This window comes from Onychostruthus taczanowskii, unplaced genomic scaffold (assembly GCF_017590055.1).
Source record: "Onychostruthus taczanowskii isolate IOZ18803 unplaced genomic scaffold, ASM1759005v1 scaffold54, whole genome shotgun sequence".
Classification (NCBI taxonomy): domain Eukaryota; kingdom Metazoa; phylum Chordata; class Aves; order Passeriformes; family Passeridae; genus Onychostruthus; species Onychostruthus taczanowskii.
In genome coordinates, this window is record NW_024503013.1 from 4879402 (window position 1) to 4900966 (window position 21565).

At 36.2% G+C, this 21565-nt stretch overlaps 1 protein-coding gene across 1 annotated transcript in view; it reads left to right on the forward strand.

Moving 5' to 3' along the window:
* Nucleotides 1-11228, forward strand: part of DYNC2H1 (dynein cytoplasmic 2 heavy chain 1) — a 144868-nt gene extending 133640 nt beyond the window's left edge. The window contains exons 86-89 of the mRNA XM_041416997.1: nucleotides 238-347; nucleotides 681-762; nucleotides 7035-7151; nucleotides 10687-11228. Of these exons, the coding sequence (XP_041272931.1) occupies nucleotides 238-347; nucleotides 681-762; nucleotides 7035-7151; nucleotides 10687-10845 (468 nt within the window). The 3' untranslated portion in view covers nucleotides 10846-11228. The remainder of the gene's footprint in view (nucleotides 1-237; nucleotides 348-680; nucleotides 763-7034; nucleotides 7152-10686) is intronic.
* Nucleotides 11229-21565: the final 10337 nt, after the last annotated feature.

Genomic DNA, 21565 nt, shown 5'->3' on the forward strand with positions numbered 1-21565 from the left:
ATAAACTCCTCATTTTCTTTATATTTTATGAGGGTATTTATTTCCTTTTTACCAGTATAAAATAATAGAAATTATTATTAAGCTTTGAGGTTACAGTATGTTTACGCAAACATTTTTCATTAATCATAATAATTGACATACCCACATTAACACAAAATGTTGAAAAATCAAGTAATAATTTCAGTTATTTCAGAATTTCTTTTCTTTATTTTAAATTTTATTTATTCTCTCTTTTAGAATTGGGTTGAAAAAGCAGAGAAACAGAAACTGTTGTCAGACACCCTTGACCTTTCTGAGCTGTTTCATCCAGACACATTTCTCAATGCCTTACGCCAGGAGACTGCAAGGTGAGGGAAAAATAATGTGCCTACTTGTGCTAATGTGCCATTGTTCCTTATGGGTGAGGATGGTTATTTCATTTTAAGGACACAGAGCCAAAAGGTTATGTCAATTGCTGTCATCAGTCATCTTATTTTTATTTCTTGCCTTGAAGTAAAATAGCTGTTACCTGTTGAAATACTTATTGGTTTGGGTTTCTTTTCAGTTAGAGATATATTTTTGTTCAAAGTAAGACTTAGTATCATATGGTACAGATTGAAAATACATTGAGTTTGGTTTTGTGTTTGATATCCTGTTGTTATACATATGTAAGATTTACTGTATGTGTGTTTCCATTGCAGAGTAATGAAGTGTTCAGTGGACAGTCTTAAATTTACAGCTTCATGGAAAGGGCGAATACAGGAAGGCAAACTCCAAGTTAAGGTATTTTACTAGGATGTCGTACTAGGATTTTATGAGGATGTTTTATCAGTAGAGTCCAAGTCATGTCTGTAAATTTCCTGGAAAACTAAGCTATAGATAATTGGTGTACCTGAGATAAAAATGCTGGTTAATGGTATACAGTTACTAAAATGGCAGTGCAAAATTCCACAGAAATTAGAAAACGAAGGCAGTTATCTTTTTTCTCCTCCCTGGTCACTGTTCTCATTTTAAAATAAAGCTTATTGCTCCATTCTCTTCAACCACCTCTTAGATAAAAATTGAAGCTGCAATTTTATGAGTTAAAATCTTGCTCTTGTCCAGAAAGATGAGTGGCTGGTAGCCATAGGAAATACACATGTAAATCTGTAAGTCTAAGGTCATGTGTTAGCTTTTCTTTAATCACTGAAAGGAGACTACTAAGGAAGTAAACCAAAGTAAACTATAAGATGACTAGATTTTCATAGGATAAAAACCCAACATTTTTTTAATGATTAGTTAAGCCTACACACAGCAGCCATAAAGTCACCACTGATTGCTTTAACAGCAAAGTAGAGATGAATCCTCAAATGGTTTGATATAGCTTCTTAACATTCCAGGTAAAACTGCCACTTTGGTCAGCATAGTCTCTCTGTGCACCTTTTTTATACTTAATTTTTTAGGGAATTGACAAAAAAAGTTTTCTGTGCTGTCTTCCTACAGTTATGTTGATCCCAAAATAATGCTGCACAGCTCCACATTCTGTGTTCAGCATGGAGCACAGCTCTTAAAACCACATCCTCACAGAGACACTTGTGCCCAACGCAGGGCACTCAACAGCAGCTGTGGGGCCCATGTAGCTCTGCTAAAGCAGAGATTGCTGCATTAGGAGAAAGACAGGTGGCAGGGAACCTTCTCTAGTCTGGTAATTGAGGCAGACACAAGGCTGTGGGAGATACTAGGGTTCTGGGCTGGCTCCTGACAGTGTCAAAAATTATTAATACAGAATGTGTAAGATTTCATATTCCTAAAATGTTAATATATTGTAAAGCCAGTAAGGATAACTGTAATCATCCAATCTGTCCTAAATACAGTGTAGTCTTTTGAACTTTGTTGAATTAATTCCTGTTGGAACTAGAGAATGTAATTTTGCAAATTCTTCAACTTTGATATTTAAGTACGAGTAATGGTTGCCTGCTTCATTTCATAAAAAGCACGAGAAGACAGGGTGTAGAACTTGGAGATAACTAAACCAGGGAACTTTTAGGGCTTGGTATAAACCTAGTATATGACAAATATACCTGCAAATCACATGGTCTGAGATTACAGATTCAGCCAAGGCTTCTAAGGCCATAACAGTAAGTCAAAACTGAGTCTCACATCTCAGACCAGTCATTTGAGTAGGCTCGCTATCAACTGCAGACTCTAGAAGCTTGAAGTTCTTCAAAACCATGTTAATATTTTTGAAAAATGTCAGAAGTCAATGTCAAGTACCTCAACTCCTAAATATTACTCAGTAAATATAATTCTGTTTATAAATATAACTCAGTATATTCATATATTAAAAAATATCACAATGTTTTACAGTTGCCAGATTGAAAGAACTTCTTGGCAAATAAAAGGATGAGAGGAAAGAGTTGTTACAGTACTCCAGTTTTTATTAAACATCTAGCTGAAGTTTAAAATGTTTTACTGTCTGAGAATTTATGTGGTAAATTTTTGGCAATACTAGTTAAAGTACACTGTTGGCAGTCTATATCGTGTGTAGGCAAAAAGGTTAATGTATATGATTGCTTTACAAGAATGTGTCGTGTTCTAAGAGGGATTGAAAATCAGAAGAGAATTTTGTTTAAGAGGAAATTCTCTGCTCTGTGAATAGAACAAGCAGCTAGGTGCGTGGTTATTTTCAGCAAAACATAGGAATCCTGTCAAGTTTCTTCATTTGATTTGAATATTATCTTTTCCTCTAAAAGAGAAGTATTCCTTGATTCTCTATTAGTAAGAAAACACTAGTATTTTCACTGTTCCTTTTAATCTTTGATGAATGGAAAGGCTCTGGAACCCTTTGCAATGCTGAATATTTAGGTTTCCCTACCATGAGCCCTTCCTCAGGCTCATGGAGAACTGAGGGGAACTTTCCCACTAGCAAAGCTATATACAGCAGGGACAATAACTAGGGCATAAAAGAGTCATTGATTCAGAAAATTAATTTCCTAAATTTTGTCTTGTTTGATAAGGATCCTCTGGATTGTACATTAAGGTTGGTTCACCAGAGCAGTATGAATTTTAATACTGGTAAAGTAAATGTTGTATTGACAGTTTCAAGAATTCAGGCTAACCATGTTGAATAGGAACTTATTCTGAGTGGGAAGTAAGAAAAAATTAATTCCGTCAGCAGAAGACATAAGTCCTTAAACACATACTGTGGTGAAATAGCTGGGACCTTGTTTTTATCCCACCTAAACCAGAAATTGTAGCTTACCAGACTCCCCCTATGGGAACCAGACCATGGTATAGGCTCTTCTGAGGTTTATCACTCTCAATTGATGCTAATGGTATTATTTAACTTTATGTAACTAACTCCACTGAGAGACTTGATTTTGTACTCACAGAATTGGGGGACTCTGCTTCAGGGTCTGGGAGAGTTGTGCTCAAGTCCCTGAATCAACAGATATTTAAAAGCCTCACAGAAAGGCTCTGTTGAGGGACTGGCCCAAGCAGGAATGCAGGGGAGTTTAAACCTGATAGTCACACATACTTCGTATAACTTTCTTAGGAAGAATGTCAGGCATGGTTTTGAAGACATGTTCTTCAGGATTTTTTCTTACTTTTTCTTTTAAAATGTTTTGATGACTTAGAATTTGTTCTGTGATAAGGAAAAAAGATCTCCTTATAATCTGTATGATGAAATGCTTTCTTGGTCTTGCCATGATTTTAAAAAACGGCATCAAGCTTCAGCAATTGTAGATTGTTAATCTTTCTATGCCTAAAAATACAAATATTTCACCGTATGATCATCTGTAACTTAGAAGCGTGCAGTTCTCTAGAACTGTCAGTGAAACTGCAAAGTAGGCAGAGGAACACTCAATCAAGCCAAGAACACACCTTAGTCTTATATGAATTATCAAATGAGATGTTAAATTATCAGTGTTAATTCAGGTGATGGTTTAGATGTATGATGTGGAGTGGATCTCCTCTAGGAGGATGTGATGAATATTTGATTTAGAATCTATCTGTGTAAAATTACACCTTTCTCAATATCACTTAGAATCAATCTGCATGAAATACACCTTCTTTAATATCACTCCAGGATGCTTTAACAAAAGGTACTGAAAATATATGGCTATTGCACTGAAATTACATATTGATATGCAAATACATCTTGTCTGTTTGCTTTGTGCACTGATTGTGCTGTTGTACAACAGCAAGTAGTCATTCCTTTTGGAATTCCATTTTCTGTATTGTAGAAAAGAATGAAAGAAAGGAAGAAACATGGTAAGAAACTTATTGGGTAGTAATATGACCTTAGGTAGAACTTAATATACATAGTGAAAAATAAAAAATTACTGAGAGTCTCAAATCCACAATATGAGTATTAATATCAAAACTATACTCTTAGCAACTGACAGATATATTATTATAAGGCATCCTCAGAGATCTTTTTTTTACAATATATCTCCATCCCAAAATATCAGTAAATTAATGGTGGAGGCCTGTAGAGTAGTGAAGTGAAAATATGACTTCCCAAAGTCTGCTGCAGTTTGGATCATGTAATGGAAAATTATGGCATTAATTAGTAAGAGAAAATCTGTCTGGAAACAGATGTGCTTTGGACCATCATATCAGCACACTTTCTGCAAAGGTATTTTAAAGAAACATAGTCTCTAATGTGTAAAAATAACTTTCTTGAAGCTAAACTAGTACTGATAGCTGTGAACTGCCAAATTCTTTGTAAGAATTAAAAATTATGGTCAACTTCTTCCATTACTCTCTGGTGAGTTTCAAAGATACTATGATTATATTACAGATGCTGTGAAATTCATGTCTTTCATAGTACTTGTAATTTCTCTATACTGTTTATTATAGAGATGAAAACATGGCTATGGGTGTACTCAGTCAAATGGTATGGAAAGTACATTGTTCTAGTATTGTTGGGGGGTTTTTTTAATGTCTTTTAATATTGAATGAAAGTAAAAAAATTGGTCTTAATCTTCAAAGTAGTTTCCACCATTGGTTTCCAGGAGAAGGTTTCCAGGAGATCAAATGGCATTTTACATAACTGTAATGTCAAAGGGACTGCCAAGATCAAAAGAAGAAAAGTGTAGTAAAGTTATTTCAATAGGTAACCCCCTTCTGTAGAAATTTCTTTCAGAGATGTTCAGGATGGCCAGACCTTTGAACACCCTAGCAACAAACTTTAAAACCTCTTCATCAGACCAATATTTGTGCAATAACTTTGCCATGGTTATTTATTAAACTATAATCCCTAAAAATATTCCCTGCAGAAAGCAAGAAGGACAGAAAGAATAACATAGGAGATGAATCTTTCTAAAATTTGTGTGAAAATTAGACAGAAAGGCTCCTCTGAACTTTCCATTTGGGATTGTTTTGGTTCAGGTTATCCGCAGCTTTGGTGGTTTCACTGTTAGTCCTAGTCTGTATGGAGCACAGATTGCTCCAAAGAACATTGTCACTTCTCTGGTCACTGTCTGTCCAAGGAGAAACACAGCTTAGTTCTATGTCTTTTTAAAATGCCATATTTTATAACATTTTTTTTCATATTAGAATTTGTACTTTCAGATTGTAAGGAAGAGTCCCCAGCTCAGCGTTAAAAGAGAAATATGAGTTTAAAGAAGCAAATTCTTGGAGAGTGTTATGCCTGTCTACAATCAAAAGAATAATTAGATATTAAAAATGCAAAATGTAATCTTAGCTAGTTTAGAGTTAATATACTATTAATGAAAAACCCCTAACACTGGGGAGGAAAGCATTGCTTTTCAAGCATGACAGTAACCCACATTGTGTTACTGTTTAATTCCATCTTTTGGCATAAAATGCATAATTTTAGAATACTAAAATTACCTAAGGAAATTATATCAATTTTCTATGATAATGATCTTCATTGTAACATCATACTTTAACCCCTTTTGGCAATCTGATAGATGTTTCAAAATTTCTTGCAAGGGAAAATATATTAGAAAATGACATTTTTCTCCATTTTGCTTGTGTGATCACTCATCCAATTTCCAGTAACATTGTATTTCCTAATTCCAGTACTGTTTTATGAACCATGCATTTGATGAAATCCAGCGTCAGTATGATAAATTTAATTCAGGCTTTAGTATGACAGTATAACAGACAGATGATTTTCAGATTGTACCTTCTGTTACAGATCTGCTGCAGCTGGATAGTTAGCCTTTTGAAAAGCTGCATGAAAGTTATTACTGAATTAAGTTTTATTACTGTTAAAACAGAAGTTCTCACTTCAGCAGGCCAAAATGACTATTATTATTATTATTATTATTATTATTAGCAAACTGGTAGTATTTGTACTGAGGAAAATAAAGCTATCAGCAAATACTGGAATTTTTTAAAGGAATCTAGAATGGAGTCACCAACTTATGGAAGACTCCAGAGAAGAAAAAACAGAACCTTTAATTCAGAGGCTGAAATTACTTAATTAAAAGAAAACACTTGAAACATGTTGCAAATAAAGCATTGCACAGTTACTTAAAGAAGCATCTCTGAGTCTTATTTAATTTTTTGCCAAACACCAATATTCTTGTCTAAGAAGTCTTGAGTTTGTTAAATAAAACTTTCTCTCATATTATTTCAACATATTTTGTTTGCCTCTGCTGAAGCTGTGTAGTTGCACATTCCATTCTTTGAAAGCTGGGCTCAGACTTCCAAGCAGGAAGTCATGCTTATTGCAGTGATTGTTCTTCTCTTCTTCTCGACATTGTAATGACTGTGAACTTGGCTGTTGCTATGATAATTCCATTAATCAAATGTCAGGCAACTGCAGTTTCATAATTAATGTCATTTACAGGTATTTTTCTCCAGCATTTCAAAGAATGTGAATCCAAATCAGAGGAAGTTCACAGTGAAGTATGGTCCAGATCTTGCTTTTAAATCATGTTTCCTATTCTCACAAAGAACATAACAGTAATTCATTTCCTGTTATTTAAAAATTTGGTCACAGTAAAAAGGTTCATCATTTATTAAAGCACAGTGTAATCATTATTGACATTTTAATTCTGTTATTTATGTTTGAATATTTTGTATTTCCTTGGCAGATCAGTGGCTTACAGCTGGAAGGTTGTCGTTTTGATGGAAATCAACTTTCAGAAAATCTCCATGATTCTCCCAGTGTGTCATCTGTTCTCCCTTGTTACATGGCCTGGATTCCACAGGTACTAAATTATTAAAAGCCCTAAACTTTCAAGACCCATAATTTGATTTTTTCTGTGTAGTAGCTTTTCAGTATGATGTTGCTGACCTGTTTTCCTTTCATTTCAAAATAAAAATCCCAGTCTTTACTAGGAAAAGTAGTTACATTATTTAAAACAGAAACTTATTGTAATTTTGTTAATATTCTTTAGCTTATATTGCTTTGATGAAGGCAAGGGCTTTATTTCAGTCATACCTTTGTTTCTTTGTCTTTTCAAAACATTAGTATGTTTTCCAACCTGTATTTAGTAAATATGTACATGTGTTTGAGAGTTCATTCCTAGAATATATTTTCTTTGCATTTTAAATATTAATGTAAAATGCAGTGGCAATAAAAAAGAGAGAATATGATGTGAGCTGTAAGCAAAGAAAGCCTTTCTCCTACTTAAACTAATTTTAAAAATGCCAATGCTTGCAGATTTTAAGATGAAAGCAAAGTAATCCAAACAGTAAAAACAGTTACCACTTCTGCTCTCCAGCTGGCATAACAATCACTGATAAATTACTCAAAAAGTCACGTAGAATGTATTAAAGGGCGTGTCTTTTAATTAAAAAAATGCTTATTACAGAATTCATCCCCCCTATGTTTAGGAAGCCCATCCCACCAGAAGATATCTGGGATAAATCTGTCCAGGTGTGATTCTAGAGACAGCATAGACCATGATGACCTTTGTGTATTGTGACAGATATTGTGCAAGGAGCTCCACTGCTAACACACTGCTGTATCCCAACTTAGTTTTTCTCTCATTTTTTTTCCAGCAGGGGAAATATAGTATTGTGTTATAGTAGAGCATTAGAAGTATAAAGGTCAACAGATTTAGACTTTGAACACAGAAATAAATGCTAGCCACCATCTGCACTGTTGCTCCTAGCTTGGTTAGGAAAGAAAATAACAAAAATTTTTAAAAAAGGACAAAAAATAAAACATCACAAAAGCTCTTACAAAGTCAATCACTGAAAGATTTTTCAGTTTTTCAGTATTTACAGGGTTTGGTTTTTTCAGATAAATAAACAGATTTCTAATTTACTTGAGAGGTGGTACATGGCATAAATACAGAATTGCCAGACATTTTAATGTGTTGGCTGAGTGGTGGATAGTCAGGATGGTAATTCCATGTGTGGTTTTCCATGGTAACACCAGCTGGAAACACATTTTAAATGAGAACTCTAAGTAGTCCTCCCATTGTTCTGAAAGACATTCATCTTGTTTGAAATTAAACAGATTTTTTTAGTATTTTTCTGAATAAGACTATTTTTTGAAATTCCAAAGGTAGGATCCAAAAGTTATATGTGAAATCAGCAGAGAGCTTTATCTGTAAAATTAAAAAATTAGATACTTCAGTAATCAGTGAATTAAACTTTTTCAAATGTACTTATATTTGAAATGAATAGCAACTGGCATCTTCGTGTTGGAAAAAAATGTATTTCTTATAAAACACAGGCCATAACTTGTCAACTGCCCAGATTTTAAATACAAAGTGTCTCTAAGGAGAGTTTTTCTGAATTGGTCTACCCTTGAATTGTCTTACAATCACTGTAAAAACTGACTATAATCAAATACTGTGCTCAGAAACCAAAGCAGAACTGGTTATCATGCATTTCCCTTAATTTCATTATCTCTCCTTAGGAGAAGATTGCATAAAATTGAACATAGAATTCTTAGGTTTTGAACTTGTTTTCTTTTCTCCATAAATGCATCTTTTGAAAACTAGTGAGCAAAAGTGTATGTATAATGTACTGCTTTGAAGTAATTTTCAACCAAACATAAAGTAGCCTACGGGATTTCTCTGAGAGAACTTTCTCAAAATCCTGCAGTGCTCTAAACAGAATATTTTGAGCTACTAACATTATGTTTATTCTCATTAAACTGTGAAGGTCCTTTGCAGTTTTAAACCACTGATAGATCCCATGCTGTGAAGGGTGTCACTAAAGGGGGTGGAACTGTGTGTGAGGCAGTCTGACAAAGAGAACTTTTGGACTGTGCTTCAGCCAAGGACATAAGGATTTGTGACTCAAAAATGCTTCCACAGAATGGCTTTAACCCTCCAGTAATGTGATTCTTTAAAACATCAGTGGGATTGAGAAAGGCACAAGAACAGTTATTTTATTCCTAAAAGGTGTCTTTTTTTTTTTTTTGTTCCTAAAAAGTGTCCAAAAACGGGTCTTTGAAGGCAAACTGGCCAGCTTCTGGCTCCCAGCTTTGGCAAAATTTAAATTCTCTGATTAACATTTTACTCTCAGTCTGGCCAGCATTTTGTCTTCTTCAGTAGTGTTAACCAAGGGATAAATGGACTAAGTACAGTCCTTCTGAGAACAGCTGAGTTCCTGATTATTAAGTAACTCTATACAAATATTATCACACATAAATCTTCTGCAAGGATTGAAACACTGTTGTCCAAAAGACAGGGGAAGTTGATTTTCAAAAGGAACAGCAAAATTCTTCAGTAATGGCTGTATCCTTCACATGCAAGACAAAGTGCTTGAAACAGTTATTGTTTGCATGTTTCCTTTTTCCTGTTTTTAGTTATTTTCTAATATTGGAGCATCACTAACTCACATTTGATGTGATTTGAGTTAAAATGACACTCATTTTTATTTAAAATTCTTATCTGACAAGTGTGCTGCTTTGTTATTTGGTTCTTGAAAATCTGACATTTTCCTGTTGACAGGATGGGACATTTTGAGTGGTACAGAAAACATGCGTAATATATATCAGTTGAATTAAACCCTGAACTATTTGCAGTAACTAAATACATCATGGGTTGAAATTAAATGCTGTAGGAAGTCTAGATGGAGTCTTTGAGCTGAGTTCTGTGGTCACACATGTGGACAGTGCCCCACACAAAGCCCTAGGAGGAAACCATCCAAGGCAGTTTGTAGTGCAGACAGCAGAGAGGAGCAGTTCAATAAAGTAGCCTGGAATGGGTGGGGTAAGGTTTTTTGGATTGTAGTTCCTGCAGTATGATGCTTGCAGGTGTCTCAGATGACACCAGGGGCTGTGCCACATGTGAGGGCAGGGTTTGCTGCAGGGATGGAGAGGGCAGTAGGGTCTGCCAGGACACAGGCAAAGCCACACTCCAACCTGCCAGGATAGCTGCTCCCCACACTACAGCACAGGGGCTCCTGAGCAGCTTTCTCCCTGCAGGAAACCTATCTGCACTTTCCTTAGCCTGGTTTGCAGACACTTTTGATGTGTGATTGTTGGGAGGGTTTTAGCTGAAGGAAGGTTTTTATATGTAGTTCATAGCATCACCCCTGTTACTTCTTTCCTGGTGTTTGAGTTATGGAGAGCAATTTTCCTGAAGTCCCTGCTTCATTCAGTCCTTCTCCTTAGTGTCCTGAATGAAGACTTCCTTGTCCAAGGCTGCAGTGTCCAAGCTGTATCTTAACTTTATCTTAGCATAAAGCTGTCCAAACTTTATCTTCACAGTGGAGAATATTGCTTTCTCACATTTTGTTGTATTTTCGTGTGATAACGAAGTGCTTGTTTGTTGACAGGATGCATATGGTCCATATTCTCCAGAGGAATGCATATCTTTACCAGTGTACACTAGTATGGAGAGAGACCGTGTGGTGACAAATATTGATGTACCTTGTGGAGGAAACCAAGACCAGTGGATTCAATGTGGTGCTGCTTTATTTTTGAAAAATCAGTAATCTGAAACTGCATCAACCTGTGAAGTTAAGAGACATTTAAGCATCTAATTTCTTACTTACTTAAAGAGAACTTTAGATTCATTGTTTTTCTATTTTTAAAGCAATGGTTTATTAATTCCTGTTTATTTTTTTAAGATGTATTTAAATAATTCTACTTGATAGAACTTCAATATATCTTTGTGGGATATTGTAAAAATTGGCATGGCACTATTCAGCAAACTGCTAATTTGGATTTTTTTCTCTAGATTGTAATATGCTGTATTTCTTTCTTGAAGTTGTTGAAATCTCTTCTGTTTTGCTCAGAAATATTGAATAAAAAATCAAAGTCAGCATTTTTTCTTTTATCTTTTTTTCATTATCCTTTTGAAACTCTTATTCATATGTGTCTGTTATTCAAAAAAATAAAATTTAAAACCACCTTTTTAAACTGAAATTTAATGTTTTACTTGAAGATAAGAATCAGGATAAATGTTTCAGTATCTTTTAAAGGTGTTTTGCTTGTAATTGTATTTTTTTGTATACGTAGTAAATAAAAGGATTATGATGAACTTCATGTGGAGTTACAAAGTTAGATTGCTATCATGGGTCTTATCCAGAAGTTACTGAAAAAAGAAATATGGAAATGTACTGAGTTCCCATAGAAACGTGCATATAAAGGCCTGCAATAGCCAAACAATTCCTTAGGCAAAAAAAAAAAAAAAAACCAAAAAAAAGAAAATATTTGCATCCAGTTGTTAAATGAAAGAGGACTATAATAGTGCTTTTGGTCTGATCCGGCAGGAAGCAGCATTACTGATGTGTCAACATAACAGTTGAAAGTGTCTAATTTTTAACTGGAATTACACACCTCATGAAGATATTTTTAAAAGCCAAAGGCAAAGCATTTTCTAGGTTTGCATGGAAAACAAAATAAATGTTTTCAGTCTGATATATCTGATAGATTTTATATTAATTTTGAATTAGTATTTAAATTAAGACCATATTTCACTTTACTGATATTTTTCATTGATGGTTTGAGGGAGAGAGAAGGAAAACAGAGAAAAAATTAACCCCATTTCCAGGTCAACTTCCTGAAGAAAGTATTTTTCTCTCATCTTCTCTATTGTTCATGCCTTAAACTTGGCATTCTGTCTCTGTTTGGAAAGTTTTCCATTTTAGTTGTTCTTCTAATCAAAAGTGGTCCTAAAATAATTTGATACAATTGAACATACATTTTAAAAATTAAAATGTCTAAAAGCAGAACAGACTTACTTAATACTTTTCAGATAATTGCCTCATCTTCCTTTATATATTTCACTCTAATTCACTGAAGAGTAAAAGGGTAGAACATTTGTGAAAAAAAAAATGTTTCTGAAGAAGATTTTGGGGAAAAATGACAAAGTCTTTATCAGAACAAAAAGCACTTCTGCAAATCTATGTACAAGCTCTGTGAGGATTTAGAGGGTGACTTGTCCAGAGAAAATATTCTGCCATACTAGACTTGGAGATGAAAAGTTTTGCAGAGGGCATACTTTTAATTCCCACAGGCACATGTAAAGAACGTGCTGCAACTTCCCCTTTTGGATCCAACGTTTTCATAAGCTAGACTGAAGTTCAGCTCTCATATAGCTCAAACTGAGGGATCAGTATACTGGTTCATATGAATTCCAGCTTCTTTTTTGTGTCAGGTAGAGAAATACAGATACTCAGCTGTTCAGATAACTACCTGTTAGGACAAAGATGTCTGGAAAATAATACATCTTCTTTTAGTCTACCTTGCACAGAAAGTAAAGACCAGAGACGTAGTAGGTGGCTTTGATGACCCATCTTGCTTGTAATGGGAAATAAAAGTAGTAAGTGGTACAAATCTGGAAAGGAATCATTAGTAGAATATTCTAGGGATTTCCTTGTTTTGATTTTTTAAATTTTTTTTCTCTCCTCATTGTAAGGAGGTTATGGAATTCTCTTCCATATTGCCAAGAGAAATATGATTATTATGTAAAATCTCTCAAGTCTCCTCTTGCTATATATTTAGACTTACTGATTCTACTAATACACAGATATTGATCCTATCACGAAGAACAGATATAAAAGAGACTCCTCCTGACCTACCCACACCACATTTCTATTTCAGGGTCAGGAACTGATTCAGTTTCTTACTGATGGCTTGTCTCTATCCTAATCCCTCGGAACTGACCTATCTCTGGAGGTTTGTAACCTCTTCTGTCCATCACTACTACCATGGAGTTAAAACTGTGGAATATTTCTCAGCTCACAGCATCAGGAGTTTTGTTCCCAGACACACATTCATGCATTTCTGACAGAGCCTTCTTTTAGCCAGCTTGATTAAATCTCATTTTGTTCAGTTGTCCTCTCAGTTTAGAGCCCCTTCACATTGCTGGAACTGTCTGTTTGCTTCTGCTCCTTCTAAGACCTTCCCTGACTGATATGAAAAAACCCCAAGCTTCTTAATGTTTAGCTATAACTGGAACATTGAGTTAAATTTTTATTTGGACAGAGGTTCTGTGGGAGACCATTGAGGCTGATCTTTGTTACAGATGTGAACGGCTTTCTCTTCTGAGGTGTCTTTGATTTCTTTATTTTTTTTCAGCACAAGACAAAAAGCTGATTTAAAATTCAATCTAATTTTTCTGCTTGAAATCTGGTCAATTTTTAGTTATGAAATATTATCATCACAAAAATACCCCCCAAACCTTGGGAGCTGTATATCACACTTACAGTGTATTAAGCAGTGTGCTTGATACTTATTTTAAGTCATTTAAGTTTACTAATCTTTCTTTCTCATAACTGGGGTTATAACTATAATGTTTTAGATTACCTAAGAGGGAAAATGAAATTACTTATGTGTTCCTTGATATGTATTGTCTGTTTGCATTGTAGAATGTGCTGTCTTTCTACCCAATGTTGTATTTTAAATGAAAGATACTATAGATAACTGCTACTCTAGATCATAGGAATTGTATTTTTGGCAGTAAAAACAGAACTGCAGAGTTTTTATTGCCACCAAAGTGCAGCTGTATCACATGCATAGGCCATTGAGATGTATGAATCAGGAAACATAAGAAATAAAAATATCAGAAATGCCTTTATGGTTTGAATAGGGTTTGAAAGAGTCTTTTCTGCTATTCAGTTTGAAGGGTATAGGAACTTGTAGGATTAAAAAGAGATACGTAAAAAAAATCTTAGAAAACACCCATTTTCTCTGTAAACACACTCCTTTGAAGACTTGTGATCAGCAAATCTTCAGGAAGTGCAAATTGTTATCAACAGAAATCAAAGTGACAAAACGCAAAGTGAAAAAACCTTAAAAGATAACAAAACCTTTGAAAATAATGAGGATTATGCAGTAATATCTTAATGTCTTTGAAATACAAATATTTTTTTTTTTTTAATAAATGCATGTACTTTGACTTTGAAAAGAGCAGTTTCTTCCTTTTACACCTTATAGCAGTCAAGTTTCTGTGAGATATCGGTGCTGTCCTCCATTGGAAGGCGTGCTGTTTGGTGCATTTAGCAAGTCTGCTGACACAAAGCGTGCTGTGTGTCCAAACAGAAGAATACAGGTTTGTTAAAGAGTCAGACTCACTTTGTGCTATTTGGGGAAAACAGCCTTTCAGAAACATGACCTACAATGTTGATAGAATACCTCACATGTCTTAGTGCTAAGTTAAGTTGACTTAGAATTTTTTTCCCAGCAAATTTTTAGAATTTCAGTAAAATCCAAATGCTGCAGTGGGAGGCAAGTTATGCAAATTATGCTGAGTATAAATAGAGCTGGTGATGCAAATTGTCTTTCCCCTCTGTTTCTTTATTTCAGCTTTCAGACACCAATACTCAGAACAGCAGTAATTTGTCCCCATACAGCTATATCACTGTTAGAGCTGAAGGGGGAATAACCTGAACTCTATGCTTAAAATCATCAAATATGAATTATATGAGTTCTTAAACTGATAGACTGTCTTTCAACTACAAAAATGGGTTTGCATAAATTCTACTTAATGTTGGTTACCATAATAAAAATGTGCAGGCTTTACAGGACTAGCAATTTCCATATGAAGATTTACATAGACATTTTTAATTCCCTTTAATTTTTACATTTTTAATCCTTTGCAGATGAAAGGTGTGAATAAGAAACTAGATGTGGGATAGTCTAAAGGCCCATAAAGAGTGGGTCACACTTGAGAAAACAAGCTCAGCCTCTGTGGGTTCTTATGCTGTGCTCTCCTCGGAAGATGTGCAGCTTCATCAGTGCCCTGGAGTTCTTCACAGCTCAGAAGCTTCCCTGGAAACCCATGTGCCTGAGAGTCCATCCTCCTTCACTTCAGCTGATGGCCTTCAGTCAGCGAGGCTGCGTAACTCAGCCCCATCTCCTGGAGCTGCATTTCATTTCAGATACTGAAGCCCCTTACAGCAGAGCTCACCAAATGGGTGTGTTTTAAGAACTGCCAGTCTTTAAAATCTAGATTTCCTCCTAGTTCTCATGACCTAGAAAGCAACAGAAGAGGGTTTTTTTTTTCCTTTTCTGTGTGTTTGGTGCAAACAGAAAGACTTTTCACTGGCCTGTTTTAGAAAATCAAGGAGCAAAATTGGTGTTCTTTGAAGAGCTTCACAACAATTATTGTTAATATGGGCCTCACAAATAGTTCTTAGGATATGATCTTAATGGAAATTGAGTTGGTTATTTATTTTTATTTTAAAGTTGAATTAATTTGGCTTAATTGCAGCACATAAATAATCATGATAGAATATCCAGAGATCTTTGTACAGGCTATTTCTAGAATGGGTGTGTAGGTATGACAGGCTACTCAATTCATGGGTATTCATCCTGTGTAGGAATGTGCCACAGTTCTACTTTTTCTTCATCAAAGCCATCTGCATTGCAATGTCTTGTCCAACACATAAATTAACTGAGAGCACATGTAATTTGAGCACAATATAAATACCCTGTCTGGTGTTCATTCCTGCTGGGTGATCCTGTAAGGGAAGCTGCCTGAACTGCAGTAAGCAGATGCCCTAGGTGAATGTCAGATCTGTGTACTCTAACTGGAGCAGTTTCTACAGAAGTGTCAGAATTGCTGCTGCCTTTGTATCTCTGGAGACAGCAAGCTGCCCCAGCTCTCTTTAGAAGAAATCTTGGGTATATTCTTCATCATTTTCCCCCAGTGTTAGATCTACTTAATTTTTCAGAGCAGCAAATATGGATTCTTCTAATTCTTCTTATTATCTTATTATTATCTTCTTATTATTCTTATTAGCAGATCAGCCTTGGAAAAAGTAATTAGTAATCATGCTTATGAAATGTTTCAGATAAGCAATTTCATTGTCAGAGCTGTCTGACTTGTCTCAGCCCCTGGCAAGGTGAGTTCTCCTCATGCAATCCCACATGTACTACTGCCATGCCTAAGAGGATTTCCATACACTTTACCTACTGAGATCGGGAAGAAGTGACAATGTCTTCAGAGCACTTCTGGGATGGACACGGTCATATCAGCATTTCCCACTAGATGGTACTGTGGACTAGACCCTGGTGAGAGCCTGGCACAGGGGACTGAGATGGGTTTGGGAGGTAAAGACAATTTATAGTCTATACAACATTGCATCAACAGTCCGTTCCAAAGGAAATTTCTTACAGCAGTGCTGAATAAGCAGCTAAATCTTAAAAAATTTCTTCTAGTTAGTTGTGATGTAGGTCTTTTTAGAAATTAGTGATTCAGCAAGTGAATTTTTGCTTCCTTCAAGATGCCTGGTTTGTGCAAGTGGAAAAAGCACTGACTGACCACTCTGGCCTGTTTGCAGTTATTTCTGTACATCTTCAGTGTCTGCATAGGAAGAAGGAACTGTGAGGAGAAGGTGCCCTTGCAGCATAGAAGGCCACCAGCCTCCTGCTCTGCGCCAGCAGAGTGTGGCCAGCAGGCTAGGGAAGGTGATCCTTCCCTGCACAATATTGGCAACACAGGTCTGCCACTCTGGGCCCAGTGCTGGCCTCCCCAGTGGAGACACAGACACACTGGAGTGAGTCCAAAGACATTGGAGACAGTTCACCAAGATGGTCAAGGGGCTGGAGTGCATGAATTATGGGAAAAGGCTTAAGAAACTGGCCTTCTTCAGCCTGGATAAGAGGCAATTTTATGGGGAGGGACTTATTGGCAGCTCGCCATTGCCTGCATGGAGGTTGTCAAATTTCATGGCAGGAGGACAGAGGACAAGATGTTATAATTTTATACAGGGAAAAATATTCTCCCCAAGGACAGTCAGGCACAGGTTTCCCAGAGAGGTTGTCCAGTCACCATGCTTGGAAGTATTGAAAATTGGACTGGCTAAGACCCTGAGCAATCCATTCTGACCTCAGAGCTGACCCTGCTGTTGGGGACCTCCTGGTGTCCCCTCCAACCTGAAATATACCATGCCTCTGTCTGGTGGATTAGTTACAAGTTCATCATTTCAAGCACAGTGTATAAATTACAGTAAGAAAATAATGTCATTCTGCTCCTTCTACCTTCTGCTCCTTACAGAAATGACCTGCAAGTCCTTCAGTTTTACTGCTCCTCATCAGCTATCAGCAAGTTCAGGGGTTAGTCAGTGGAAAATGAAGCAGTTCACAGAATAAATGGATGAATGAAATGTTAAACCATAATAGAGCAAGCCAAAAACAATTTAGAGGAACCTTAAGGCATAAACCCAAAAATAAATGTTCTGAACACTTCAGAAGCAAGATGCCTGCCAAGGGGTGTATTGGGTTATTAGATTAAGTGCAAAAAGAGTACTCAGGGAAGGTAAGACCACAACAGAAACCTAAATTCTTTGCATCAAAATTCATTTTGAATATGAGAACCTGAGCATGGTTCTCATATGATGTCATACTGACATCTCAGTCTGTGTTTTTTAAATAAAGGATGAGCCTTAGAGATCATCTTAAACTGACCTGTCAAATAAAAAAATTTAGAGGAAACTAGAAAATAGTTGTAAGAGGTATTTTGTTAGGTTCTCATCCAAGACTCCTTAAGAAACTCAAGGAACTCCAGCACAATGTCACCTCACTGGTCAATAGGTGCCTATCCTATAATTTAAGTGGACTGTGGTTCTAGGGCAAGGAAAAGTTCTCTTTTTTTCAACAGTCTTCCATAAAGACTTTCTTCTATGTAAATCCTACTGAAATTGTAAGCCAAAAAATACTCAGCTATCTTAAAAAAAAGGAAGTCAGGTTTTAAAGAAGCTTGAATTTATTGATGGAGTCAGAAAAATAATTTTATACATTATGCAGGGATTTGCACAATGTGGGAAAAGTTGGGGAAAAGGAACTAAGTTGTACAACAAGAAATAATGAAAGAAAGAGACAAATGGAGGGAGAGGATGAGTAGTGTTGTGCCATTATACAACAGCTGAGGATCTCAATTTGCTACTTGATCTTTATCAAGGCAGGAATCCCAGGCAAGAATATTTGCTGTGGTTCTTCAGTACAATGGCTGTGTTTTTACTGTTTTGCCACATTCAGACATGCTGTGCCCAAGGGTAGGCTGTCTCTTAACCTGTGTAAACTTTACCTCTCTCTTGGATGATGTATGATTGATCATCCTGAAAGGTACCAGAGGTAATCAGCCAATTTTTACTTTGTCCTTCCTTCCTTCCTTCCTTCCTTCCTTCCTTCCTTCCTTCCTTCCTTCCTTCCTTCCTTCCTTCCGTGATTGGCCATTAAGGTAGATAAAATGAGGAAAAACTTCACTGAAATAGGTGATAGAAAGCAATGAAGAGTTTTTATCACATCTTGGCAGTTATAACCCAGTTCATATCAAAGAATAGACTGTACCACACCTGCTCCTAGGGATTGCCTGGAGCAGGAACAGCGGAATCACAGGAATGAATACAAATGAAAGAATCCTGACTGCACTTCCTGGTCAACTCCTGAAGTAATAAGAAACAGACTTCAATGTTTTAAGCTGATCACTTCATAGGGCAAAGCTACTTCTAGGAGTGAGGTGATGAGATGCGAAATTTGTGTTGCCACAAGCAAGTCAAAATTACCTGTCCTGTGTCTGTGATGCTAATTGAACTAGGCCCTGAATATCTGATTTTTAAACAACTTAATCTAGATGTTTGAAATATTTTTTTATTCTACTGTCATTGAATTAATTGTATTTCACTGGATGGAAATGAAAAGGTCTAGACTGGTGAAACTGGAAACCAGCCTAAACTGAGGTAGCAGAATTGTGACGCAGATTTCAAAAAAGCAAGTAAAACATTGCAATTTCCTAAGCAATAGAAAGTTGAACAGAACAAAATTTTTAAAAGTGAAAGCTAAAAATTAAGGGGCAAATCCCCTAAAAATTATTGAAGAATCTCAAATAATGAATTTGGCATGCTTGCTGAGGAATTGTGGTGATGCCTTAAGTTTTAGCTTTCGTATTTTCCAGATTCTGCACTGCCTTAGTGTGTGACTCTGAACTTCATATAAAGTATTAGCAAGTTCTCTTCACAGCTTAGTTAGACAAAACAATCCTTTTCCAGCCTAAGAACCAAGGACAGCGTTGCAGCTTCAGGGCCAAAGAGTATAAATAGCAAATTGAGTAGAGCAATCTGGGGGGATGGACTTCATAACCTGAAGCTGCAATTGGACAATTAACCCCAATATGTAAATGGACCAAAAGTTATAAAAGTGAAAATTCGTGACTGGTCATCCATCTTGCATCCGAGTCCATCTTGGGCAGAGCCCTGGCTGGGCTTTCGCACCGCCCAAGGTGTATCTTTTGAAGGTCTTTAAATAAATACCCACATAATTCCTTTAACTCTGTCTAGTGTCTGTTCCAGGTCAGCCTCTTTAGGCACCAGTGGAATGCTTCACTGCTGGAATGTGGAGCAACTCCAGTCTGAAAAGCCAGACACCCACTGGCACCATACCAGCTACCCTGAAGAGTAGTCCACACTGAAAATCTATAAACTTGATGAAGAATCGTAGGCCTTGTAATCCAGAAAATACTTGTGCAGTGGAATAATGCAAAGATGAGTCAAATTTAGCATCCAACTGGGTGCTGCCATCATGAATGGAAGGTGAAAATTGCTGGTTTAGATCAGGACTACATGTCAACTGATCCAGTATGCTGCCACTACAAATAGTTGGGGAAAAAAGGAAAAAAAAGGTAAAAAAAAGCAGTAAAGTAAATCTGTTTATATTTCCTTCTCTTTCCTACAAGCTGAATGTTTTCTTCATTTTCCAAAGTGCGGATTTCTTTCCCTTTCCAGGCAAACATGTGTTCCCCAGAATACCCCTGAATATTCCTGTGATGCATATGTATGTATGTGTAAACTTTCTCTGAGTTGTCTTTGAGACATACTTTTGAAAACTGAATTTTTATTTTGAGATTCTTTACTTTATACATGTTTATTATATCCCCTCTTAATAATTTCCTTCTGGACAAAACAATCACAGCCTTTCGGAGTCTGCTGATAGGAAAAAAAAAAGTTATTTTCCATCTAGCCATCTTCAACTGATTTTGCTAAGTTTTTCTGTATTCTGAAGTATCTTTTTCCTTCTTTTTTAATGATCAGATGGTCATAAAGTATCAGGTAACACCATGTAAAATTTTGATTTTATTTGCTATCCATATTGAATGATTTCATACCCTGTTGAACAGCACTGTCCCAGTGCTTCTTCATGAACAGGACAAATATTATATTGTGAAGGGTTGCCCATCTCCTTTCATTAAATGATGGGAGTTGAGTCAAGATCCATTAACCAAATACTTACTTATTCTTGCCATTTCAATTTAAAGGAACATTAAATTTAAATAAATCTTTACAAAATTGAATTTACCTTTTCATTTTAAAGTTATTTGTAAATATATCACATTTCTTTCTCACCTACAGATGGAACGACTTCAGAGGTAGGTGTTTTGTAGAGAAATTTTTATTTTTCTGAAAAAGTACTCAAGATAAATATTAATTTTTAATTATTTTGCAACAGTACCAGTTTCTGGTGTAGCAGGGCCACTGTGCTCTGTTTTTAGGGGTTTTTTTACCTCTGTCCTTTTCTCCAGAAGGTCCTTTGAACTGCAAAAGTCTAATTGTTTCCCAGGTGGAAGGACCCCTCTGTTCCCCAGAGGTTTCAGCTGCCCAAAGCAGGCACACACCCCTTCCCACTGCTGCCATGCTCCAAACTTTTAGCAGAACAGAAATGGATTAAGAGAGAATATGAACAGGCAGGAACTATATTTTCTTTTCTTTCAAAATTACAAAACCACTTAGCCTGTTATGAGCTGGTTTTAACATTATGGAGGGCATTTGCAAAGTATAGGAAGAGCCTTGTGGTGATTTTCTTGGAAATCCAAAAGGGAGTGATACATCTGTTGAAGGACTATCTTTGCTCTCAGCTCAAAGCATCTGCTACTGAATGTTGCTGGAGACAGGAGGATGAGGACTTGGAGCCAACGTGTGGGTTGTTTAATCCGAGTGAGGTTTTACAGTAGATCCCATTTGATCTGCTCAGCTGGTTGGAGCACGGTGCTAACAATGCCAAAGTTGTGGGTTTGACCCCCACTTTCAGTTCAGAGTTGGACATGAGGGCCCTTTGTGCGTTCCTTCCAACTCCGACTCAGACTATTCTGTGATTTGACAGGAGTTATTTGCTGACTATATTCCATTATGACCACCTTGAAGACCTGTCTGGGCAGTGTCATTAACACAAATCATCAGAAGGAACAGTGCTGTGGAAAACTTGGAAAATTTACAT